Source organism: Nothobranchius furzeri, chromosome 11 (assembly GCF_043380555.1).
Source record: "Nothobranchius furzeri strain GRZ-AD chromosome 11, NfurGRZ-RIMD1, whole genome shotgun sequence".
In the NCBI taxonomy this organism is placed as follows: domain Eukaryota; kingdom Metazoa; phylum Chordata; class Actinopteri; order Cyprinodontiformes; family Nothobranchiidae; genus Nothobranchius; species Nothobranchius furzeri.
In genome coordinates this window covers 68,486,001-68,512,153 of record NC_091751.1, presented here as the reverse complement: position 1 = coordinate 68,512,153, position 26,153 = coordinate 68,486,001, and the positions used below count along the sequence as shown (strand labels likewise).

At 44.0% G+C, this 26,153-nt stretch overlaps 1 protein-coding gene and 1 long non-coding RNA gene across 7 annotated transcripts; one reads left to right on the top strand and one right to left on the bottom strand.

Annotated features, from left to right (window-relative positions):
- The first annotated feature begins 614 nt into the window (after positions 1-614).
- On the top strand, positions 615-24,438 carry serbp1b (SERPINE1 mRNA binding protein 1b). 6 transcript variants are annotated; one of them, XM_015957695.3, is made up of 9 exons: positions 615-1,017; positions 1,480-1,660; positions 4,703-4,843; positions 9,530-9,601; positions 9,744-9,818; positions 10,041-10,218; positions 14,746-14,811; positions 14,920-15,156; positions 22,858-24,438. In XM_015957695.3, exons 1-9 carry the CDS (start codon positions 762-764, stop codon positions 22,915-22,917), a joined length of 1,266 nt encoding a protein of 421 aa, XP_015813181.1. In that variant the 5' UTR covers positions 615-761; the 3' UTR covers positions 22,918-24,438. The 6 variants fall into 6 exon arrangements, with proteins under 6 accessions (XP_015813181.1, XP_015813180.1, XP_070397887.1 ...); XM_015957694.3 differs by having other exon boundaries at positions 9,527-9,601; XM_054739763.2 differs by having other exon boundaries at positions 616-1,017; positions 14,920-15,117.
- LOC129163080 (uncharacterized) lies at positions 24,263-26,030 on the bottom strand. The gene is made up of 2 exons (XR_008563093.2): positions 25,498-26,030; positions 24,263-25,188 (listed from the first exon to the last, which is right to left on the bottom strand). It is a non-coding gene; the product is annotated as an uncharacterized lncRNA (long non-coding RNA).
- Between the last annotated feature and the right edge of the window lie 123 nt (positions 26,031-26,153).

The following is a 26,153-nucleotide window of genomic DNA, read 5'->3' as shown; positions in this document are numbered from 1 at the left end:
TGTTTGTTCAGACAGATTAAATATTATTTACCTGCTATGGGAACCCAAGTTCTAAACTCAGGGGCGTGTCCAGGGAGTGGCCTGGGGTAGCACATGCCACTCTTGGAATCTGATTGCCACCCCAGGTGCCACCACACTAATTTACCTTTAAATAGGCTTTTCATTGTCCACAAAGGCTTGGGGGTAAAACAAAAAAAGCATAACCATTGGTGCCACCCATGCTCAAAGTTGTGCCTCACCTGGGCCACCCCATTTTAAAAGATCTGGACACGCCACTGCCTAAACTACCACTTAGCTTGTCTTCAATACCAATATTTTATTTTTGTTTGTTAGGGTTAGAACGTGTTTAACAATAGGACTCAAATTCTCAAACTGAAATAATTTAGTTATTCATGCATGCAAAATGTACAAATTGTTGTATAATACTTTAATGTTTCTAACTAGAGATTTTTTTTATTTAAATCTCACAACGTGCGGTCTCGTTTAACAACGGATTCGGCCTTAATTATTTGTTATAGCCTCAACTAAAATAAAAATCCGGTTCCTGACAGGAAATAACGGATTCCAGTCGGAAGGTAAATAAAAACGCTGAATCCGCCGTGTGTTCGTGCCGGGTGCGCGCGGCGCGATGGATGTCCCGGATGATGCTCGCACCGGAAGAGAAGGGGCAGCTCTCCCAGCCATCTTGTGGCGGCATCCAGCGAATTGGTCGCATCAAGCCTCGTAGAATCGGAGGTGAATCCCGTTGAAGGGGCGCCATCATGCCCGGACACCTGCAAGAAGGCTTCGGCTGCGTCGTAACCAACCGGTTCGACCAGCTATTGGATGATGAGTCCGACCCGTTCGAGATTCTAAAAGCCGCCGAAAACAAGAAGAAGGAGGGGGGCGCCGCTGGCTCCACCAAGACCGCGGCTCAAGCCGCCAAGCAGCCGAAGAAGGAGTCACAGAAGGACAGAAAAAACCCTCTGCTGGATAAGAAGGAGGAGACCCAGGCACCGGTTCCTCTCAAGAAGGAAGGTAAAAGCGGCGCCTGAGAACTCCGCTTCTGTTTATTTCTGCGTTTATGTGTTCATGTGCGGCTCGTGCTAGCTGCGTTAGCTTCTGCTCCGAGCCGAGCGCTGCGTGAGGTCAACATGGACCCTGTCCTGTTGGTCCTGCAGGGCAGACCAGTAAACTCCTCAGAACCCAGTAGCTGCATACACGCTAAACCCACACGAGCACGTGAAGGTCCCAGTAACGTGTGTGTGTGTGTGTGTTTCGCAGTGTTTCCTCCAGCATCACAGGGAGGTGCAGCAGTGTTGGGTTACTGTGCTGCTGATGCGAGCAGCTGCACACTTTGCAAAACAAATAGGAGATGAACATCAGCGATCGGGAAATGCATCCTACTGGTTTACTGCAAACCAGTGTCCGCTTCACAACAGCAGGAGAGCCGGGACCCGAAGCTGCTCACCGGGTTGAACTTCAGCTTGTGCTTTGCAGGAATCCGGCGGGTCGGCCGGAGACCGGACCAGCAGGGCCAGTCTGGACCCCAGCACCAGGGGGGGCAGAGTGAAGCACGGCCCGGAGACAAGAGGCCGGAGCGCAGACCACCGCGGGAGCGCCGCTTTGAGAAGCCTGCTGAGGACAAGCCTGAGGGGGGTGCAGAGATCCCATCAGACAAGTGAGTTGTGTGTGTGTCCACCTCCTGTACAGTTTCGCGTTTAAGGAGTAATGACAGAAAAATAAATATTTCTAGTCGGTCACAAAGTTACTCTACCTTGTTTGGGTTTTTATTCTATTAGGAACTCATCAGGGGCGGATTTAGGACTGAAGAAGATCCGGGGCTCAACACGCGCGCAAACATGTGACACGCACTGGTCAACATCATATATATTTGTCTTGTACCACATAATTTTTTATCTGAAGCTATACATTCAGCATATTCAGGGCAGAGTATTGTTCCTGTTAGTGTTTAGTGTGAGATGATAGTAAATATTCCCTTTCTTTCTCCAACAACTTTACCTGATAAGCTAACTTTAGGCAAACCAGCAGCACAACAAATATTTTCAAATAAGACTCACAAACCTGAGTCAACACCAGTCTCATCAAAGCTGGGGTTCTGTCGCCGTACTTTTGGTATAAAAAACGTCCTTATGTCCATCTTCACTCATGCGTTTCAGACAAAGAGTGTAGAAGAAGCCAGCTGCTGAAGGGCTTCTTCTTCAGTGGTGGAGGCTCAGGCAGGCTGTATACAAACTACTGCCAGCTGCACCCTCTCTGTTGGACTTTGGTACTGCATGTTACTTCCGCGATTTAGATCCGGGGATTAACATGAAAGATCCGGGGCTTCAGCCCAAGTAGCCGGGCCTAACGCCGCCCCTGGAACTCATAAGTTCCGGACTTCTGAATTGGGAAAATTAACTTGACTGCTCCCAAACTCACTGAACTTTTAAACTCTGACTTCAAGGTCCAGGTTGGAAGATCTTCATATCAACACCAGTAGCTGTGGTGGACACCTGTTCATTCTAAAGAAAAGCCTGTACATGTATCTCCATTACGAGCCACTATTCAATTCAAGTTTAGTTATATAGCGCCAAATCATGACAAGAGTCGTCTGGAGGCACTTCACACAGTAAACATTCCAATACAGGTCAGTTCGTTAAGCCAATCAGAAAAAAGTCTCCTATATACGGATTTCTTATATATTATATATTCTTTACCAAGAGCTCCGAATAACAACTTGAGTAATAAGTTCAGAAGAAAATGCATTAATGCCACATTAATACAGCTGCAAATAACAAATCTTCACAACTCTAATAGGAAACCAAGCATCCATATTGCACACTCTGTAGCCAGTGGGCATGTGAGTACCAATTAAAGGTTTGAGCAGAACTGTTTTTAAGGTAGCCATTTCCATTTTTTGTTCAAAGAACATAAGGCCTTCAACGTGGCCTAATTAAACCTGCAGATACCCTGTAATATAAACATCACTCAGGTTCAGTTCTGTGTAATGGTTTAAATTACATGTTATTTAATGAGCCATAAGACGTAGGATTTCATAGCAAATATGAAATCAACCTTATGGATCTGTTGGGTTATTTAAACCAGAAGATTGGAACTTTTTATTGCAGAGATTAGATAACAGCTTCTTATTAATTCAGGGACAACAGAAGTGAGAGTCAGGTTTTAAAAGTTTAAAGATTTATTAAACAAATTAAAACTAGACTAACTTTAACACTAAATGTATGGTGTTACTAAGGTGAATGAGACGGAGAATGGTGTGATGTGGAATGTTGCTCAGAACCAGCAAATCCGAAGAAGCGATTAGTTCTGGTGGGAAATGAAGGTGATGTCTTCGCGTTAAGCTTTGGTTAGGAGATTCATAAACACATTCAACGCCATTCTGTCGGTCTACGTACCCTTAGCAGAAGTCCCCGTCTAGATCAGGAGGTGTAGAGGTCCAGCTTGACCTTATGGAGCCGAAGCCTGTAGAAGCAGCCGCTGCAGCCGACCACCAGTCTTGAGATACTTCCCGGTCACGACAGTTTTGTTGGCATCTAGTGAGGCCCAAACCTGGGTCATGATGGTTCAGCTTTTATTCTGAAAGGAACCGTTGCAGCAGGTGGAACAGCAACAGATTTTATCCAGCTTGTCGTTGGTTCTTTAGCTGAAGAGGAAAGTTACGGATTGGCCACTCCGACAACTTCTCTAGAACGCTTTGAACTGGCGTTAGAGATGACGTGGGCATAGTTTATACTTCGGATGTAGGGATGCACTGATACCTCTTTTTTTCCAAACCAATACGATACCAATACTTGGATCTGGGTACTCGCCGATGCCGATTACCGATACCAATACTTCCACCACACAAAAAAAATGCAATGATTTGGAATACAGATTTTATTTTCTTCTCTGCTTTCAACAGGAAAAGACTGTGAGGTAGATAAAAAGTAAAGTATATGAATGGAAATCATCACAAAACTAAAATATTAGGTGAACAGAAATGACAAGTTACAGTGAAGCCATTTTCAAGCAACTGCATTGGTATCGATTCCTGGTATCGGTTAACTTATACCGATACCGATACTGGTATTCGGATGTTTTGGTTTATGGTCGAATGAAAAGATGACAGGTTTACCAAACACCACCAAAACCACGCCTCCGTCAGATCTGGCAGATTCTGATTGGATCAGTAAAGCAATGTGTCATGTCTTAACGCTACGTGAGATCAGTCCTAGCGGAAACATTTAAAGTCATATTACTTATTATATTCTATAGGATTATAATAAAGAAATTAATATTTTGATTTCACAGGTTGGTCACATCTTATTATTGACTAATACTTTGTTTGATTAGCTTTATTAAAATAGAGTTCTTTGATTTATTAAAAGGAGAGAGTCCTTTCTTCATTCGTCTCTTGGGCTGGAAAGGAAGCAGTTTAGAGCAAATGCACGAGACCTTGAGGCCATATCTCATGCAGATTAGTTCTGTGTCCGAGGAGAGGGGGCAACAGACTTTTGGTGGGAAACAGTCATTTCGTTCTGTTACATCAGGCTGCGTCAAAATTACGTGGAGCCTCTTCAGAGGGCCCGATGGGTCCCATGTAGCTCCAGAGCTGCAGGTTGCAGAGCCTTGACCAAAGCAGACATACTGATTGATGCAGTGAACTGAGTCATAATAACACCTTTACTGCGTTTGTTTTAACTCTGCTTTTGCTCAACAGGCCTTCGGCAGACAGGCCCCCAAGAGGGCGTGGTGGTGGCCGTGGGGGGCGTGGTGGAAGGGGGCGTGGCATGGGCAGAGGAGAAGGCTTTGACTCCCGTGGAAAACGAGACTTTGACAGACACAGCAGCAACGACAAATCGTGAGTGATGGTAAACGTGCTTCTATACATGGCAAAAGTAACGTCATACTTGGATAAATAAATAAATAAACAATCAGCTTTGCATGCGCAAGCTGGTTAAGGTTAGGGTGGGGGTGAGGGGAAGGTTAAATTGCAAGAGAGTAAAGGTACAATTCGGTCAAATGTCCGTTTTATCGCGGGTGTCTGACACTGACGCTCTGGCACAGCGCGTCGCCTCCCGACGCGTCACCTGCTGTCTTTTCCGAGGACCGCATCTTGTCGGTCATTATCAGGTGACAGCGACTCGTCTATGAAAGGCATAAAAAGTCACTACTGTAGGGTTTTTCTACATACTAGAATCACACTGTTTGCTATCAGTTGTAGATTCTGAGAAAAGATCCAAACAAGTTAACAATGAAGCTTCTATTATATATAAATATCTAGGATATTATATATATATATATATATATATATATATATATATATATATATATATATAGATAGAAGTTCATACACCAACCTGTTTGGTCTATTTTTAATCCAAAGATTAATGTTTAATTTAAGATGATTAAATTTAGTAGTAAAAGTTTATTTTGAATAAGAAGTTAGGAATCTTTGCTTTTTCAATAACCAGGAATATTTATACCGTTCTGTGTTTCATTTCAAAGAATGAGGCAAAGTTTAAAAATGAAGAATTTATTACTAACAATTTTAAACTTGACAATTTGAAATGACAATTAAAAATGACAATTCATGGATGACCATTTACCAGCTTTGATATTAAACTTGTTTTAAAAGGCAAATCTGTGACTGAATGAAAGCTAAATTGAAAATGCGAGTTTTGGATGCGTTAATGTTCTCAGAAGGTTTCTTTCAGAGAGAGAAGCGCGTTCTGGGTTGAAATGATGGTTTTGCAGCTAACTGAGTCGTTTACTTAGAGGGAACAGCATCAAACACAATCTGTCAGAACGCCTACCTCACCCAGTATAGAAGACCCCCCTTTTGGATCCGAGATGTCAGGTGGAGATGGTTTCCTCCTGGCACGAGGTCGGTAGACCAAATCGGTCTTGAGATGTCTCCTTGGGTCACTCGACTGGTTGAACTATTTGCGTCTCAAAGTCCATAACTCTGAAGGAGTTTTTTGTCAGCTGTTTACAGTTACGTTTATTCGTAGCTACTCTTATCGGCGTGACAGAACAGCAAGTGAGGCTGGGGCGGCCGACCCTCGTCCTCTGGTGGGTTCAAGAACTGAAGTTCAGCTGCAGAGATATGGTTTTAACAAACTCCTCAGAACACGCCCTCTCAGAGCAAGGAAGCTTTGGTCATGAGTCAAGACACGTGATGGCAGTTACCCTTTACTCTGGATCAGTTCTGAATGAGCTGGTTACGGTTGAGATGACCTTCTGGTTTGCTGAACACACATTATCAACCATAATCACAGTACAGGGTATCCGCGGGTCCTTAAAAAGTCTTCAATTTGCTTTTCCAAATTTAAGGCCTTAAAAATCCTTAAAAATGACAAATAATCCTTAAATACAGTTTCCAAAGGTCTTAAATTACCAAAGACCCAATAAACAAGATTATTTTATTTCTATAAAATTTTCGTGAATTTCTAGTTAGTTCAGGATTTTTTGTGTATGATATTGGCGTAAGCGGAACTGTACACATACGGTTGGTTGTGAAAGGGGACTATTTTTAAATGAGCACATTAGCTGGTTAAGCTAGTGGGAGCTTGCGCCATGGGGAAGTGCAACATTAATGGTAACTGGATGGCTAATCCCACGTTCACGACATGGTTAGCACCGTGCTTTCGTTCTTTTTTAAACACAGAAACAGTTTTGTTTACCTGTTTGTAGCTACAGTTTCGCCGACGGCTGCCGGCTTCTTCAGGCTGACGCTGATGGTGGCGCGTCACTTCCTTCTCCGTTTATCTGCGGGCAGCAGAGGACGTTGTCGCCCTCTACTGCCCGCTCTCCCCTCTCCGACGATGCAGTCCCATGCGTGGTCCAGCGTGTAAACTCCGTCGTCCGTTCATGGTCCCACATCCACGTCTCCTTATCTCGATTGCTTCCTTGATCCATCTTTTGTATTTTTGTTGTTCGGTGGTTATGATCAGAGGGGAGAGCGGGCAGTAGAGGGCGACAACGTCCTCTGCTGCCCGCAGATAAACGGAGAAGGAAGTGACGCGCCACCATCAGCGTCAGCCTGAAGAAGCCGGCAGCCGTCGGCGAAACTGTAGCTACAAACAAGTAAACAAAACTGTTTCTGTGTTTAAAAAAGAACGAAAGCATGGATTTAGAAAGACACAGCAAGAACACACCTAAGATGTTCAATGGTTAGCACCGGTTCCAGGCAATAGCTGGAAATTATAACTTAAATTTAATTAAAAAAATAGCTTAAATTTGGTCAAAGTGGCCTTAAAAAGGTCTTAAAAAGTCTTAAATTTGGCTCCCTTAAACCTGCAGATACCCTGCAGTAATCATTATTATACCCAAAGCATAATAATTCATTTCAGTAATTAAAAATACATTTGTACTGAACCAAAAGGTTATTTATGATGATGATTATAATAAACTTCAATAAAGTCAAAGAGTTTATTAAAATTATTATTTAAATGACTATGTGAACTTGAAGTGTCCTTCTTCTGGGACGGAACAGCAGCAGATAAAGGATGATATTCTTGTGATATCAGGGCTCCTCTTTAATCTGTGGAACTAAAAGTCACAGTCTGACCCAGCTTGACCCAGCTGGGAAAATGTGACCTTTGTCACAAATTAGAGGACCTTCATGACGCTACACTACAGAGCAGTGAAGTTGACTAGTTGATACAACCCCTAGTGTGTGTGTGTGTGTGTGTGTGTGTGTGTGTGAACCTGTTCCCCACCTAGGGCTGAATAATTTAAGGAAAAGATTGAATTGCGATTTTTCTATCAGAAATTGCGATTTCAGTTCAATTCACAATTTTCTTCAAACAAAGGTACAGCACTAGCCTGCCAAGCCATCCTGTAGATTAAGTGAAAAGATGGTCTAGCTTCTAATCTAGTACAACAAATCATTCACATTAATATTTACCTATAAATATTAATCACATTAATATTTCACAATAATTAATACCTAATCAGGTATAATAATTATCTATTAACCCAATAAAAAGAGTTAAAACTATTAATATTTTCTCCCATTAAACTAAACGGTGGTTTCCACAAATACATTTTAACTTAAAGGAATATTCCACCACTCAGTAAGACTGATTCCCCAGAGTTAGACAAGTCAGAAAAAGCATTTTATAACCAGCCCAACATGACCTGGCAGCAGTTGGTTTTCTTAGTTCAGCATAAAACAATGTAAGTGAATTCACATAGATTGTAGTGTTTTTATGTAGGTGAAAGCAAGCCTTCCCTTCCGTTGCTTTATGCTAAAACAGCTGGCTACAACAGGCTTTTTCTGACTTCGCTAACTCTGGAGAATCTAACAACACACACAAGTTTAGGGACAGAAGATCCCGATAAGAACATTAAAATAATAAAAATGCAGCAATAAATAAAACGTAACACTTGTGCTTTGTAACAAAGTAACACTCTGTGGAAGTTAACTTGGTGAACTTATTCACCCTGGACAGGAAATAATTGCACATAAGAAACATAAATAAGAATAAATAAATAAAAAGTTCCAAAACAATAATTTGTGTTCAAAGTTCAAAGGAGTGGAGCCACACAACATGAGTTCATAAAGCTGGCGCCATCTGCTGGATAGGTAGCGCAATATCGGCCGTCTTTTTGTCCGATAGCCGGTACTGTTAATGACCCCAATATCGGCCGATATATCGGCCGGGTCTAATTTGTAACATTAGAGCAAATACGTGACATACATGTTCTAAAGGTGATAAAATCTCCTCTACTGGTGTTGCTATACCTATGAATACAAATAACTGTTGATGTTAGCAGCAAACGAGGTAATTAGCTTCGTCCTCCGCCATGACGTGCTTTCTTTTAAGGTGCTCGTGCGTCGATGTGCTCGTGTGAAAGAGTTACACTTTGCAGATGTTGCACTGTGCGTGCTTCTCTTTGTAAAACGCTCCCTAACTTTTGAGCTACATTGCAAATTCGCCATAATGTCCTCTCTCTTACCGGTGATTCTGATTTGAGCTGAAGGCAGCGGTTGACCCAGGGTAGCCACCACTGCGCATGTGCCTCGAGCTGAAAGCAGCGGCCTTTTCTGGTTTACTTTCTGATGAGAAGTTGACAATACGATGAATGTCATCGACTGAAATTTTCAGCTAATTCCCAAGAGATCTAGAAAAGTACAGTTTACTGCATGCACTGTCCATGTTGACATCACTGTGAAGGGGACAGGAAGTACCACAGCTCTCCAGAGTTCATCAACAGGAACTAGCGTTAGCTATTGTGCACAGGGTCCGTTGACTGCAGTGTGAGGGTTTATTAAAAAACCACTGCATTATGCACTGTGGTCTTGGTTGGTTCATACTAGCTGTTAGCTTATCATTCCTGAATGACTTAATTTCTGTTTTTCCAAACTGAGGCCATTCAGGACGCAGACTACCACAGCTGAGATGGGAATTATTTATGACTTTTACAGAGAAGTTCGTTAAAAAGACCTCCTTCTGGGTTTTGTCTTTGTCGTGTTCGGTAGGAACCTGCTGGACGGTTTTAGAGTTTCTCACCACGGCTTTTATTTTTCCCTCAGCAGCAATCCAAAGACCGAGGAGAAGCGTAGTGGTGGAGGCTCACACAACTGGGGCAGCGTGAAGGATGAAATCAGGTGAGTTTTCAGTAGAAAGGGGACAGTGGCGTGGCGCCTCTGGGACGTGGTTAGATGTGTTTCATTAGTGATGATGAATTAATCTGGATTAAATGGGTACACTGTAGGATGTGGGTTGTTTTGAGACTCATTGTTTCCGCAGTGAGGCTGAACAGACTGCAGCTCCAGAGCCGACCCCAGAGGGAGAGGACAACGCTCCAGCCAGCTCAGAGAACAAGTGAGGATCTGATTCCTGTTTTGGATTCTTGGAAAAAAACGTGTTTGTGTGATAAATGAGGAAGTTGTGGATTTCTGACATCATGACGCTGGAAAACTGAGAAGTCGGTTTGTATAACAACCCGTTTGAAGTCCCAAAGCTTTAGTAGAAGATGCAAAGGTTCTGTCTGGTCTCCAGGTGTGGAGTTAGAAGGTTCATGGTCCTTCACTGTTGATTTTCTAGAGAGAACGAGGTTGAAGAAGTGAAAAGCGAAGGCCCCAAAGAGATGACCCTGGATGAATGGAAAGCCATGCAGGACAAGGAGCGCACCAAGGTGGAGTTCAACATCCGTAAGCCCAACGAGGGAGCCGACAGCCAGTGGAAGAAAGGATACGTGCTGCACAAGTCCAAGAGTGAAGACGTAAGTGTGCTGGTCTTTGGTCCACTTCCTCTGATGAGGACAAAACCTGTTAGTGGACATCAACAAGCTGCTTCTAGATTAATGTTAGCCTCGGGGGGATTGTTTTATTTTTGAACTGATCTGTTTATAGACTGAGGAAGTTAGCTGGTCTGAGGTAGGGTTGCAACGATTATTCATTTTAGTTAGAGGCTGACCAATTTTTAAAGAATTTTGTTATCTATCTATATATATATATATATATATATATATATATATATATATATATATATATATATATATATAATGCATTGAACTTATATAGCGCTTTTCTAGACACCCAAAGATGCTTTCACACACTCTCACATTCACACACTGCTAGTGATGGTAAGCTACTTGTAGCCACAGCCGCCCTGGGGAGGTCTGACAGAGGCGAGGCTGCCATTTGGCGCCGTCGGCCCCTCTGACCACCACTTAAGCCTGGTTCATGCTTCTCCGTCAGCTCCGCACACGCACGGATTGACGGAAGTGTTTTGCTCTCATACGTCTCCGTCTCCTGGAGAGTGTTGCAAAGCAATTGCCCGGCAGGACAACAGAGGGCGTAGCGCTGTTCTGTGGTATCCTGTCATGTATCGGTCCAAGATCGTTTGTTTGTATTGTGTTTTTTGTGTATATAAGAGACTTTTAACACGGACATATTTGTTTCTCATTCTCCCACCGCTTCATGCGCTCCCCACCTCTAAACCCACGTTTCCTGTCATTTCCGTCCACAAATAAAACGCTTGCTGCGCATCTTTTCACTCCTCCAGTCACGGGAGGATGAAACGTTCATATTTTTAGAGTTTTTTCGCGAGGTATTCTTCAAGCTGCTCCGTGTCTGCCGCTAGTTATCCTCGGCTCTCTTTGCAATGGCGGCGCTGTAAACAACAGCGGCGTCCTGACCAATCACAAGCTTGCGTAATCCGTCTCGTTCGACGGATGTTTAAAAAAGTGGGCTCGACTCCGTACGTACTTGCGTGCCTGCCGGAGCCCTACGCAAGGACAGATAATGGCGTTGCTTGTCTCCGCACTGACGCAGACGGAGAAGCATAAATCATGCTTAACACAGGCAAGTTGGGTGAAGTGTATTGCCCAAGGACACAACAGCAGGATACCCCCTGACGGGAGCTGGAATCAAACCCATGACCCTCCGATCATGAGGCAACCCGCTCTACCACCTGAGCTACTGCTCTCCAGGGTGAGAGCTGGGTCAAAGGTCACGCCAAGATTCCTGACAGAGGGTTTGGTGTGAGAAGCAAGCTGACCAAGAGAGTCTCTGACTTTGGGAACCAGCTTGTCTGGGGCACAGATGAGGATCTCAGTCTTATCTTCATTCAGCTGAAAAAAGCTCCCATCATCCAGGTTTTGATAGAGTCTAAGCAGGTGTGTAACAGCTGCAACTTAGACATCTCATGGGGCTTAAAGGAGATGTACAGTTGGATGTCATCTGCATAAAGATGGTAGGAGATTCCTTTGAAGGAGCTCAGGATGTGCTGAAGAGGAAGCAGATAGAGCAAGAAGAGTAGAGGCCCCAGCACAGAACCTTGTGGGACACCATGGGTAAGAGAGGTGGTGGAGGACCTAAACTTGGAGACGGCCACAGAAAAGGAGCGCTCAGAGAGATAAGAGGAGAACCATTCCAGAGCAGTTCCTGATAGGCCTACCCAGTCCGTCAGCCTCTCCAGTAGCAGGTGATGGTCAACAGTGTCAAAGGCTGCAGTCAGGTCCAGCAGGACCAGAACAGAACCGTCCCCTGCATCACTGTGAGTCAGAAGGTCATTAGAGACCCTAAGAAGAGCTGTTTCAGTAGAATGAGCTCTACGAAAACCTGACTGGAAGCCATCATAGATGTTATGTTCATCAAGAGCAGCTGTGAGTTGTTTAGCCACAACCTTTTCCAAGATCTTGGAGATGAATGGAAGTCTAGAGGTGGGTCTGAAGCTGCTATGGAGAGAAGGGTCAAGACTTGGTTTTTTAAGAAGCGGGTGGATTACAGCGTTCTTAAAGTAAGCAGGGACCTGACCAGAGACCAGAGAAGCATTAATTATAGAGAGCACGCTGGGACCGATGGACAGAAAAGCACTTTTAAACAAAGATGAGGGTAAGATGTGGAGGGGGCATGCAGAGGTCTTCATAGAGTTAACTAGTTTGGTTAACTCAGGCAAAGAAACAGCAGCAAAGCTATCTAGGATGATGGGCCTGGTTGGAGTCGGGAGAGGCAGCGATAAGGCTGAAGGAGAGATGCTAGATCTAACCTTATTGACTTTGTCCACAAAGAAAGACAGAAAGTTCTCACAGTCTGCAACAGAGTGGATGGAGGCTGTAGGAGAGGCAGGAGAGACGATGCTGCTGATGGTGTTAAACAGCACCTTAGGGTTCCCTTTGCTCAGGGACACCAGGTTGGAGAAATAGGAAACCCTAGCGTCTCTGACTGCAGAGTTAAAGGATGTCAGAAGATCCTTTAGGTGCAGCAGATGGACGTGGAGATGGGTTTTCTTCCACAAGCGCTCAACTTTTCTGCATTGGCGCTTTAGGCTGCGAAGGCTGTCATTAAACCAGGGAGTAGGGTTCACTGCAGGAGCTGATCTGGTTCTGACAGGACAGATGTTGTTCAGAAGGGGGGGGGGGGGGGATTATGACACGTCTCTAAATAAAGTAACATTTTCCAGTGCAGATTGGAGACATCCCATAGAAACACTGATTTGATCTCATTTCAGAGAAAAATAGAACAGGTTAGATGCACCTAATAAATAAAATTACTAACATAAACTCAGGAATCTGTTTCTTTGCTTCACTGTAAACATGTAAACCAAAAAGCATTATATCCACTGCTACCTTTCTAATTTTAAACTCAGTAACTTATGCTGTAACTTCACCTTGCCCTGCCTGCTCCTTGCTGCCCGCCGGCTGTGATCACAAGCGACAACATAGTAGTTCCCGCTGCTTCTTCGGGAAATGGTGCAAAAAAAAAACAACTTGGGATCTTGTAGGTGTGGCGGTGGGATTTCAGCCGTGGCGGGCCGCCACGGCTACGCCTATGTAAGGGAAACCCTGGTTACATTGGTCGCTGCGAGCCAGTTGTAAACAGAGCAGCATGGTAGAAAGAACGCACGCTAAAGCTTGGGTCCACTTCACTAAATGTGATGGGTAACTGGGTGATGATGAAACCAGCGACAACGATCTAAGTGAGACATCCTGCATGGTGGCGCAGTGGTTAGCACTGTTGCCTCGCACCACGAAGGTCGTAGGTTCGAAACTCTGCTGCGGCCTTTCTGCGTGGAGTTGCGTGTTCTCCCCATGCATGCGTGGGTTTCCTTTGGGTACTCCGGTTTCCCCCACAGATCACAACATGCCCTGTAGGTTATAAATTGTAAGTCGCTTTGGATAAAAGCTTCAGCTAAATAAATAAACATAAACATCCTCATCTTAATCTGCTCCGGTAGGTAAATAAAATGTTTAAGATAATGTTAGCTTGATTTGTTAGCTTCCGTTTCGCTAATGGTGCGTTCGCTTTCTCCTCGGAACTCTGAACTTCCAACTAGAAGAACATGAACGCGCTCTAAAGTTTGGCTTCACTTTACTAAATGCGACGGATGATTGGGTGAAGATGAAACCAGCGACAACGATCTAAGTGTGAGGCATCATCGTTTTAATCTGCTCCAGCAGCTAAATAAACTGTTTAAGATAACGTTAGCTTGATATGTTAGCGTCCGTTGCCACCATTGTTATCAGCTAATGGTGCGTTCGCTTTCTCCTTGGAAATTCTAACTTCCCAGTAGGAAAAATCAAATGAAAAAGGACGGCAAAAGGAATGAAGATACACAGTAAATTTAGTTCACAGTAAAGATGTTTGCTTCAGTTTAATTATCAGCTTATAAAACTACAAGGACCATGTTAAAATACAAACAGTTGTATGTTATTTATCGTGATATTTATCAAATATGGTTATATATTGAGAAAAATATATATTTAATTATAAAAGAGAATTAAAATATTAAACACTCAAAAGTATCGAAAATTGGTACCGTTAAGTACCGGTATCGATTCCTAGGTACCGGGAATTAGTACCAAATCGATTCAAATGTCAAAGGTACCATCCCTAGTCAGAGCAAGCAGCTCCAGCGATGATGCGTTCAGGAACGCTCTGAATTATGGCAGTGAAAGGCCTTCAGACAGGATTGATTCAGAATCTTTACAAATATGAAAAACAATTCAAACATAAATCGATTTTTCTCCCAGACTCAGATAGTTTGAACATAACGTGATCGAGCCCGACTTCTGATCATGTGATGGAATGGGACCATCCCTACTAATCATCCTTGTGTTTTTCTCCATAAAGGGCTCAAGGTTACTGTTAATTGTAGATCTTATTAGCCATGTGATCAGATTCCCCTTTCATTCATGGCATGAATCAGTGCGATGCTCTCTGCTGGAGGCCACTGGTTCAGTCAGCAGCTAACACGACTCACGACAGCTAAAAACAACTCTTTCTTCTGCTCTTCATATCTTTAGAGGCCTGTCGGGGCTCTGATTGATGGCTCAGAACCGGAAGCAGAAGCTCACGCTCTTTATCACAAGGTACCTGGACCCCCACCTCGAGTTCTCGTAGTCCATTTCCTATCAAACCAAAGGTGTTCCTTCCCTCGTGAGAGCTTTTCAGCTCATCTACATCTACTATGTTTACAGCAGCAGGCCCCCACTGACGAGTCCGCAGACCACCATTTCCGCAAACCAGCCAATGACATCACATCTCAGCTGGAGATCAACTTCGGAGACCTCGGCCGTCCTGGTCGCGGGCGTGGAGGAGCTCGTGGAGGCAGGGGGGGCCGCGGAGGAGGAGGGGGAGGTAGCCGGACGGCACGTGGGGGAGGACGTTCTGAAAAGGTAAAGGCGCTTCAGCGTCTCCCTAAAGATGGAGCCCAGGTCAGCCTGAAACACGTTTCTTCTTTCTGATGTTTTAGAATCTGTGGTTACTTCTGATTTTTCTTTTCTAATTGAATGTTTAAGTGTTAAATTTCCTGCTTTAGCTGCTTTTTAATCACCTTAGTCCAGATTTACTGACCACATCTGAGACTTAGGACTGAGGGAAGTTTGTCTCTTCTACTCAACATGAGGAAATAAAACCCGTGTGATGAGGGAGGACCCGTCAGGTCACCTGAATCCCACGAGTAACATTTTAGAGTGCACGGTCCTTCAGTCGACATGTTGGTCTTAGTTGTGACTCGTCGCGCTGCTTTTGCTGTTGCTAATGGGAGGTTATGAGTTTATGGCTGGGGCGGCTCTCTGTTCTTGTAAAATAATGAATGAATATTTAACCCTTTGATGCATAACGGTCACTACAGTGGACAGGTTCTCAAACTTGTTATTTAATTGTTATTGCTATTAAGTACAGCTTTTGAAGACTTTATTGCATATGAGCCCTTTCATTTGGACTTCAGTAAGTCAAGCCAACATATTTCATGCTCAGAATGCACGCTGTCCACTGAGGTGGACATGTAATAAATTATTTGTAAATTATAAAATTTTACAAAAAATATTTGTTGAAATTTGTTTCATTCACACCTAAAGATGAATGAAAAAAAATTGTTAAAAAAATCATGGTTGAAGATTTCATAATTCATGCATCAAAGGGTTAATTAAAATTTATTTTATTTTACTGCATTAATTTTTTTTTATCTGTATGCCAATTCTAAATGTAAAGGTTGTCATCTTTTAAAATTTAAACAGAAAAGATGGACCTGAAATGACGGGTCACCTTCTTATGCGTAGGCAGACGTCTCTATAGGCGCTTTCTGAGTTGAAGAGGATATGAGATTCTGGACTTTGCCTCAGACAGGCTCGTGGATGCATCGCCACATTGAAGAAGAAGAAAATATCATTTCTATAGCGCCTCTCAAGATAAAAATCACGAGGCGCTTCACAAAAACAAAAAAAAATGTTAAAATATACAAAAGCGTTTTGAAAATGTTTAAAAATATATTTAAAATGAGCAAAAATAGACAATTGGGATTTAAAAGAAAAAATGTTAACTCATTCACTGCCAGCGTTTCTCACCGTTTTTACTGTTTTTTTTAAGAGTCACTGAACGTTGCGCGCTATCATTATGTCGACGCCAAAACAAAGAAGAGACTCACCTCTTACATCAGGAAGAAGCCGCGTGTTTCGAGCGTTATCCGTTCTTTCATAGTCCGTTGTCGAATTGTGATCGGCAGACGCTTTTCCGGTTCGCGCTAGGGCTGTCGCGGTTGAGGAATTCCCCCTGCGGTGATGCAGGGTGGCTTAATATTGCGGTGTGCGATATTATTGCAGCCCTTTTTTATTGCAGTACTATCTAAACATAATGTTTACACATTTAAAAAAGGTTAAAAATTGCCGTGCCTTCTTTAATAACACTTTACTGAATGCAGATCAAAGGGCAGTAACAACACTGATCGCAGTAACGTTTGTTTCTCCGACAGTCGGAGTCCGACTGAACTTAAAAACAACAAAATTCAGGAGAAGGTGAAACTTTTAAATGCAAATTTGGCTGCAGCATCTAACAAATAAGAAACAAGTCCCCATTTTGTTTAGTTGTTTAAAATCAAGCATAAAAAATTACATGTACCAGGCGCGGGGCACTATCATTTCACCTTCACACACATGAATGACGGTGATTTATAGCTCGGTCACGTCCTTGTTGCCCACAAGGAAAACCAGCATGTTAACCATATACGGTTTGAGAGAGGATCTGAGAGGGGTGGCAACATTTCCAGCAACACTGAAAACCCTCTCGGATGGTGCGCTCGTTGCACTAACACACACGTACTTGCTTGCGACTGGCGAGCAAAGGGAGTCTCTCCCGGCTGTTGCTCCACCATGTCAGGGGGTTTCTTTAGGGTGGATGCATTCCTCCTGCAGGTAGCGAGTGAGCTCCAGCTCGGCTCAAACTCTCTTCGGGACGGTTGCAGAAGCAGTGCTTGTCCGGGACTTCAGCAGGTCTCCGAGCGTTTATTTATTTATTTATTTATTTTTGCCGCTGCAGCTCTGTCCCGGCCGAGGACTCTGGCTGCGCAGCAGCTGACGTACTGAAAACCAAAGTGCTCCCAAAGGAGCGAAGTAACATTTCGTTTTGATACCAGTGCAGCCATCCTTCTCAACATGCATCATTGAGTTGAACCAAGTTCAGTAATCGCGGTGGCCCATGATGCAGCGCGGTGGGCTTCTTCATATTGCGATATTTAATTTTTGCGGTTACCGCGACAGCCCTAGTTCGCGCCTCACTTTTTTTTACAGGAACTGCCCAAAACGATCTCCAATCACATGGATGTGTTGCTTCCTGATCATGTGATCTGTGACGTATGCGGATGAAGATCGGCTTCAGAGCTGAGATGTTTGTTCTCTCAGCGCGGGGGCTCGTTCTGATGCTCAAACAGTAAAAAAAAAAATGCAAATGACGACTTTAGTCATTGGCAGTGAATGAGTTAACAAAGAGAGAGAGTGAACAGGAAAGAGGGAAATCAGTGGATCCTGAGGAAGGTGGAATAGGTGGGGAGAGCAGAATAAAGAGAGAGAGGTGAAGAAGGTCATACATAAGCCAGCTTGAACAAGTGAGTCTTCAGCTGCTTTTTAAAGGAGACCACTGAGTCCACTGATCTCAGGCTCAGGGGGAGAGAGGTCCAGAGTCTGGGGGCCACAGCAGCAGATGATCTGTCACCTTTGGTCTTTAGCCTGGTGCTGCACAACCAGTAGGCTTTGATCACTGGACCTCAGGGACCTGCATTGGAGACGGGAACAAGAGCAATTCAGCCAAATTTCATAATCGGGGAACATTCTCCAAGTGACGAGTTTCTCTGAGAGACGGGGTTTGGAAAGCCCTCGCTTCAGTGGGAGGAATCTTCCCGCATGCGCTCTGGTTCTGCAGCAGCCTATGACCGACGTGTTCCAAGCCCCTCCCCACGTCTTCAGCTCGCTGTCCACCTTACGAGTGCGCTGAGCACAGTGCCCTTTATCATGCTTAGATGTTCTGATGGGACGTTTTCTTGATTGATTTAGCCACTTCCACGATGTGTGACGATTAAAATGTCAGCACTTCTGCGTGCGTCGGGGTAATTCTATCACAACCACTAACAGCCTTGAGGTTTCTTTGTCAAAATAAATCACGCCATTTAACTGTTTTGTCTTCTTGGGAAGATTGTTGCAAAGAGCAAAACATTAAACTTGATTAACACCATCGGTTTTGTTAAAGCAGCTCTCGGCTGTCTTAGAGTGGGCCCAAGTGCAAGTGGGTGGGCCCAGGCCCGGTAGCCCCCCCCCCCCCCCCCCCCCCCCCGTTTATCAGCTTAGTAAAAGATTTTTCGCCTGAAAAACCAGCATGTTTACCTTTATTGACTTAAACCTCCGACCGCTGAAAACCCGCTTCGATGAGCTTTTGGGCTAGCCGTGACATCCGGGGAAGGCCAGCTACGTATTTCCACCATAAAAGTGCGTTGTCATCTCTCTCAGTAACAGACAGAGGTTCTGTTTCAGCTACGGTTCGCTCCTCCGCTGTGCCGACAGGCTGTCGTTTTTTGCTGCTCAGATGACCTCATCAGTGTTCACCAGCTCTCCTTTAAGTTTGCTTTGAACCGGAAACGCTCCCAAACTGCAGAAGTTGTGTTGTTTTTAGACACCAGCTGGTGCGCCAGCTGCCATTTTCCTCTCGACGCGCCGTCTCTGCGCTGTCTCACGATGACGGAAAGTCTCTAAAATTTAGACAAAACATCTTAAACTATTCAAGTAAAACAGAAAATTCTACCTCACATCCATTTCATACATTAAATGACCTTTATTTATCTTTTTACAGTCATTTGTTTATGTTTTTACGTGCACTGCTTTTTTATGACTATTGGGACTGATTCTGTTGCTGTTTTTAACACCAGCTGTATACGGTAATACCGCCCAAGCCTAAAGTGAAGTGTCTTGTTAGTTTAAATGAGCAGCAGACCTCATAACTAGGGCTGTAGCGAAGGCTCGATGACGTCGACGGCTCGATTCTAAAAATTCGTCGACGTCAGATCCGGTAGTCGACGCACCGCGCCCACTTGTTGCATCCCCAGGAGTTTGTAAATAGAGGAGGAATCTGCCTGTTTTCCCTCTAGTTCGCCCTCTTCTCCACCTTCACTAACATCTCCTCCAAATACCGGAGACCCGGAACAATGTCCGTCCACTACTAGATTCCTTTCCTGTTTTGCCCGCCTTCGTCTCCCGGCAACGGTCAACAACTTCCGGGGTCAGATGCGCTGCTCCGTCTCTACCGCAGATGTAGAACATCACCGGGAGCGTTTCTCCCTTCATAAAGGAGCTTCTTTCAGACATTAGGAGAGCTGTTTTGGTGCTAGCAGTCTCCTCCGTGCTGGTCTGTTTGCTGTTGGGTGTTTTTGGTTTATTTAAACTTGGTAACTTGAATTTAACGTTGGTAAAGCTACTGTTAGCATTTTCGCTAACAGCTTCTTGCATTTGGATAAGCTGTTATGTTTTGGTTTAGACTTCATCTTTTTTGTGGTGCAGATCTCCTTTTATTACATTTAGAGTGTTGCGGGTTTTCGGTTTAGTTTAAAATATCACCTTGACCACCCAGTTTAGAGTTTGGACCTTTGGAGATCCTTGTTTTGGTCCAGAATCCTGTAATCTTTGCCCAGTGGGACATCCCTACTTATTTGTACTTTTGTTTTAATTCCCCACAGGCAGAATTAGTTTTATTATTCCCAACCTGTGGATGGAAAGATTTATGTTTTTTTGTTGTTGTAAATAAACCTGATCATCATTTTAACTTTTAAATCCCGTGTTGTCCCTTCCTTTTTGCCCCAGGAGCCAAACTCCCCAGGAAGGATCGTAACTAGGGTTGTCACGGTGTGAAAATGTAACCTCACGGTTATTGTGACCAAAATTATCACGGTTTTCGGTATTATTGCGGTATTTTTTTTTAACGTGCTACATTTTCACACAATTAAATAAACCCTGTATATCAGGAAAATTTTGTCCTCAGTTTGTGTCTAAATTTAGCCTAAAATGTGTTATTTTGTAATTATGTTGTTTATTTGTTTACATTTTTCCCCTTTAGTCTTTAAAATAACAATATTTGCCCATAACTTCTTATTTTATGTCTGTTTGATGTCATCATTTAAAAATATTAGATTAGATGATACTCAGTACTCAAGTAGCCTTCTAATCAGATACTTTTTTACCCTTACTTGAGTAATAAACCCTATATCAGGAAAATATCGTCCTCGGTTTGTGTCCTTCCAGTGAGCTTTGCAGATGTGGGAAAATGTCATAAATTCATAATTATTCTCGGAGAGAGACCAACTCTTATCTGCCCCTGGGAGCCCCGTAATGCATAGCGTCATTTCAACATGGCGGTGTCCGCGACACGGTTTATATGCAGGTAGCGGCGCTGCGGCTGCTTTATATAGCGACTCGTTGCATTCTCCCTCAACCCAAATCCTCGGATCACGCATTCTAGCTAAAACGCTAACGTTAGCTTGCCTTGCGTTGACTGTAGAGTTGTGGGTGATGGTCACGCAGATGTGTCATGAGATTTGAAGCGTTGCTGCCTTTCACAGACACTTTTTCTGCATGTGCTGCAAACAGGATAGCCGCCTTCTATCAGCTGTCCCTCGGCATTCTTCAAATATCCAAAAGATGCCCGTACTTCCCACTTTGTCTTCTTTGAGGGATAATAAATGTCCCGAGCGCTGCTGTCTCCTCCTTTGGCCATTATTTCAGCTTTAGCTTCAAGAAAGTTTTGGTTGTAAACAACAAAGTACGCATTTTTTATAGCTGAAAGTTTTATTCTAGTTGTTTTTATTATACTTTATTCTATTTTTAATCTTATTATTCATGTTATATGTAGCACATTAGTACCGAAGCAAGTTCCTAGTTTGTAAATTGTTTATTCACTGACAATGGCAATAAACCTATTCTGATTCTGATGTGCCGCCGGCAACTTCAGCAGATGATACGGTGGCTGGTAAGGGTCACCGCGCCTACACCGCAGCCACGGTAATCCACCGAGATAATATATGTTTTAAAAAACAAGACGGTTATTATTATTATTGTGAACTCTTTTACCGGGGTTTACCGCTACACCGGTTACCGTGACAACCCTAGTCGTAACACCACTTGCCTCACGCTCATAAGTAACCAAAACAAAGCAGCATGGAGAGAGACACTCCGTCTCCAACCACCTCTCAGGCAGCAGCCTGCACTCCCAAGTTCTACACCAGAACATAACCAGCCAACACAATAAAAGCAGTGTTATACAAAATGGAAGGCCTGTAGTGGTTATTCTCTTTCAGTGACAATTTATCAATTTTTTGAGGAATTTATTTGAGATTTTTTGGTTTTTATTAACTGTGCAATAGAAAAATAATCATTAGATTAATTGTCTAAAGAGTCATTAGAATTAGGGCTGCTCGATTATGGCAAAAATAATAATCACGATTATGGTGACTGAAATTGAGATCACGATTATTTAGGACGATTTTTCAATTTATGTTGATTTTATTTGTTTTTATTCAGTCATAAAATTGCTCAGGGCACAATCAGGACAAAAATAAGAAACAAGATGATCACTAAAGTAACTCCTGATTCCCAGTATAATAAGACCAATATACTTATAGCTCATAGTCTATGACCCAAGGGCTGTAGACCTTGGTTTAACTCATTTAAGTCTAACCAGTACAGAACCAAATACCAATATCTTGCAAGTACTGACAGCAAGAATTATACAGTGGCATTTATAACAAATAAATGCAAATAAATTGATGTTCACAAAATGTTGCATAACATTTATTGAGTTGTGTCAAGGTGCTGTAGGAGAGTGCACTAGCACCGTGTCCTCAGAGAGATTAGTTATTATTTATCAGCGTGAGGAACTTATTTCTACCTTATTTACAAACTATTTATTTACAGATCCATCAGTTAATGTAATAATTGTCCCAACCACAGCTGCACCCCCCACCCCCCAACCCGGTCTCACAGCAATCAGGGGCAAGCTGCACGTGTGTTTAGCGCGCCGCACGCGCACATTTAGCTGTTTTTAGCGGCTCAGGAGTCCGCAGGTGCGGTGTGTGTCACTCACTCTGGTTAATCCAACAGGGAGCAGGGCGGCTCCGAGAGCTGTCTTTAGCGACCGACACATCACTGCACCATTCCCTTTCCTAATGTCCTGAAGAACGGTCCGGAGTGCAGGCGGAGTGTTTAGCTAACCTGCAGGAAACGTTGACGATAGTTATCCAGAAAGTAGCTAAGGGTTACCAGAGATGTTTCTGAGGTGTTCGCCAGGTACTTTTAGGATTAAAAAGTCAAGAAGGGGGTCTGAAAAGCTGTTAGAAATAGCGTCAAAGTCACTAAGTTGGCAACACTGTGGAGGAGCGCTTCATTTGCAACTCAGGGCAGCGCAAGCGGGAGGAGCAAATAATCGGCTTGTTTTGTTTTTTATAATCGTTCAAAACTCAGATCGTAATCGTGATTAAAATTCGATTAATTGAGCAGCCCTAATTAGAATAGTCGACTATTTGATAAAATAATCGTCTGAATAATCGTTTTAAAAATAATCGTTTACCCCGAGCCCTACTCACAACATGATGTGTTTTCTCTCACCAGGCCAGCGGAGCGTCAGTCCCCAACGTGGACGATCCCGAGGCCTTCCCAGCTCTGGCCTGAGCTTCCTGCTTCTCACCGCCAGTCCACCCATCAGCCCCTCCGGGCCCCTCCTCTACGAGGCTTGCATGCTTACCACATCTACAAATGTATAAGGAAACGATGAAAAAGAAGACAGACTCATCCCATACCACTCGCAGCGCCACAGGACTCGAGTTTTATCAGTTTTTAAGAACAAAAGACTGAAAAAGGACCTCTTGTTACACTGAAGTTTTGTATTTAGGAAACTGAAAGCAGGGATGTTCATTTGTTTTTGTTTTGTTCCCCTCAGAGGTTTCTGCCTACTTCATTAATATTTTTGTGCAGCTTAAATTTGTGCATCTTTGCAGTTGGACTGAAGTGTGTGCACCTCTCTCCCCGCGAAACGTCTCCTGTTGACTTCAGCTTAGTTTTATGAAGTCATCTGTATAAAGACTGTAGTGTGGGGCTGTTGCCCCCTCCCTCCCCCCGGTGATACACGCTCATGTTAGTTACACTACATTAAGACTTGTACTAGATACAGTTCAGCTTAACAGAGTGTGGTTAGTTGCGAGCGTACCAGCTGTTATTTTGTGAAGCTCAGATTCAGGATAAGGAACCAGCAAATGAACTTTGTACAAACATTTCTGCTTGTCGTGCAGTGAAGTCGACGCCTCCTTTCCCTTTTTTTAGTGGACCAGCGGTTCGCGGTGGCTCGTCTCCTCTGATCCAGATGTGCTACCTGTGGCCCAGTGTGTCTGTGGGCCGGTCCTGTTGGGTTACACAGACCGTGCTGCTTCAGGACCACTAAGCAAATGTTGCTTTTACTTTTTTTTTTTTTTTTTTTTTAGTGTGTGTGTGTGTGTGTGTGTGTGTGTGTGTGTGTGTGTGTGTGTGTGTGTGTGTGTGTGTGTGTGTGTGTGTGTGTGTGTGTGTGTGTGTGTGTGTGCTGGAATGAAACAGAATGTGTACTGGACAGCTAGTTTCTTAGTATTTCTCTGCTTTTTCAGTAGGCAAACAGGAAGTCCCTGTAGTTCATGATGTTTTAATTTTTTCTGATTGTTGAAATGTAGCTGAGAGCGATCGACGGACCAGAAACATATCTAAATCCTGTTTGTCGGATCTGAAAGCACTTGGGGTCGTATTTTAGGTCACCGTCCTCTTAAGGTACATCTCTTTTAAACCATAAATGTGCAGGTTTTTTCTTCTTCTCTTGTTTAAATCAGTGCGGAAGCTTGGATTCATGGAATCGGTTGTTGTGGAACAATCACTGAGCCACAGAATGTATTGTGGGTTGACGGTGCTTTCAGCCGCCTGTGTCGGCATTCCCGGTGAGCGTTTTCCTTTTTTGAGAAAAAAAAAAGGCGAGTATATTTTACGTTGGGGGGGGGGGGGGGGGGTAGTGACATGGGCTGACTTTAAATCTTTTACGTTTTCTTAGTTCTGTTTGGGCTCACTGGCACCGACGCAGGCGGCTGGAGCAGGTTTATCCCAGGACTGTTTGAGCCACATAGAAGTTCCTCTGCAAACATCCCTGTGCTGATGAATAAACGGCTTTAGAGGTTTGATGTGTGCTGCTGGTGGCTTCTGGGGTTCTCTTCACTTCTCAATGCACTGGTCATGAGTTTGATTCGAGTGTAAAATGTACTACTGTGTGATCGAGTGCTGCTTAAGTATGTCACGTTTTCCCCATCATGCTTCTCGCTGAAGCAGTTTCTAATGTGTCGGATTAAACAAACAGCACAGATGGGCACAAGTAAGAGAGATGGTTTTAATGTCTGCTAGTTCAAAACATTCCAGCTTAGGGAATCTCACACTCGTCTGATGGAGTTGAGTTCTACTTGTTGAAACACTCTCAGGATAAAAACAGACAGTTGGGTACAAGTCCATGAAAGTAGGTCCACTTTACCGCTAATTCAGGCAAAATTAGGAGGGGCTAAGTGCCTCTGTATATATTCCTGACTAGAGCAATAGCATCCAAAACTTTTAACAAACATGTTCTCACATCCAAGAGATGACCATTGAGGCTGAGATGGCAGACACATCACAGGAGAAGGGAGAGTGGACTTTCACCTTCAACAGCAGTCCAAGTCCTTCGATTAGATCCATCCCCGCAGCGGCAGTCGGCAACAAACGGCGTAGTAGAGAAACATGCAGTCACATGATGCGACTAGGCAGTCATCCTAGTACTGGTGTATGAGGGACTATAAAGTCACATCTGGAGCCTGCAGACCATTACTGCTCAAATGGGCTTCTTACTCATTTCTAGATGTAATAGAAACATGAACCAGAGTCCACAGTGAGCTGTATGGGTACCTTATGGGCCATTCCCATCTGTACCGGGTCGGCCCGGGCCGAGTATCCCCAGTCGGCCCCAGCCTGGCCCGGTTGATTCCACACATCCTTGCCTTAAGCCCATGTGGGCTGATTCTACCCACCAATCAGAGGCTTGCTCTAATGGAAGGTGTGAATTTGCTGCCAGCAGTGGGCGTGTTGGCCCTGGTCGGCCTGAAGCAGACCCCCTCGAGAAGAGGGCTGAGAATGAACCTTGGTTGGCCCGGAAAAATACCAGGTCACCCAGATATGTAAATAACCTACGCTACCCGGCCCGGGCCGACCCGGTACAGGTGGGAATGGCCCATTAGCAGATGCAGTTGTAATAGTAGCTGTGCAACAAGTCCAGTCTGTTAATGCTGTAGTTACCTAAAGTAAAGATTATTTTAATTGGATACTGACTCAACCGAGTCGGTCTGTGTTGAATGACACTCAAGCAAAATGACCCACCTCTCAGTTCTATGTCTTGCCACAGAAGCCGGGCATTTTGGGTTGTTTGCCACAGTGGAGGTTTTACCATTAGGCATAGGTCGGCGGCCGCCTGGGGCCCCCTTGTGCTGGGGGGCCAAGGGGGCCCCCTAGCCCTGACTGCGGGCACCCTTCTGTTAATGCCATAATATTCTTATTACCACCTGTCGCCGCCGACGGGATTGGACATCCGCACTTCTCACTACCATAATTCCTGAACCGTTCAAGATATCATTAAAATTACAAAAGTGCTGAAAAGTTTTATATCGTCCACCAGGCCCTTACTCTGAGTTCATGGATCAGATCCAGGGTTTCCCTTACATAGGCGTAGCCGTGACAGCCCGCCACGGCTGAAATCCCACCGCCACGCCTACGAGATCCCAAGTTTTATTATTTTTTTTTTTTTTAGCTGTTTCCCGAAGAAGCAGCGGGAACTACTATGTTGTCGCTTGTGATCACAGCCGGCGGGCAGCAAGGAG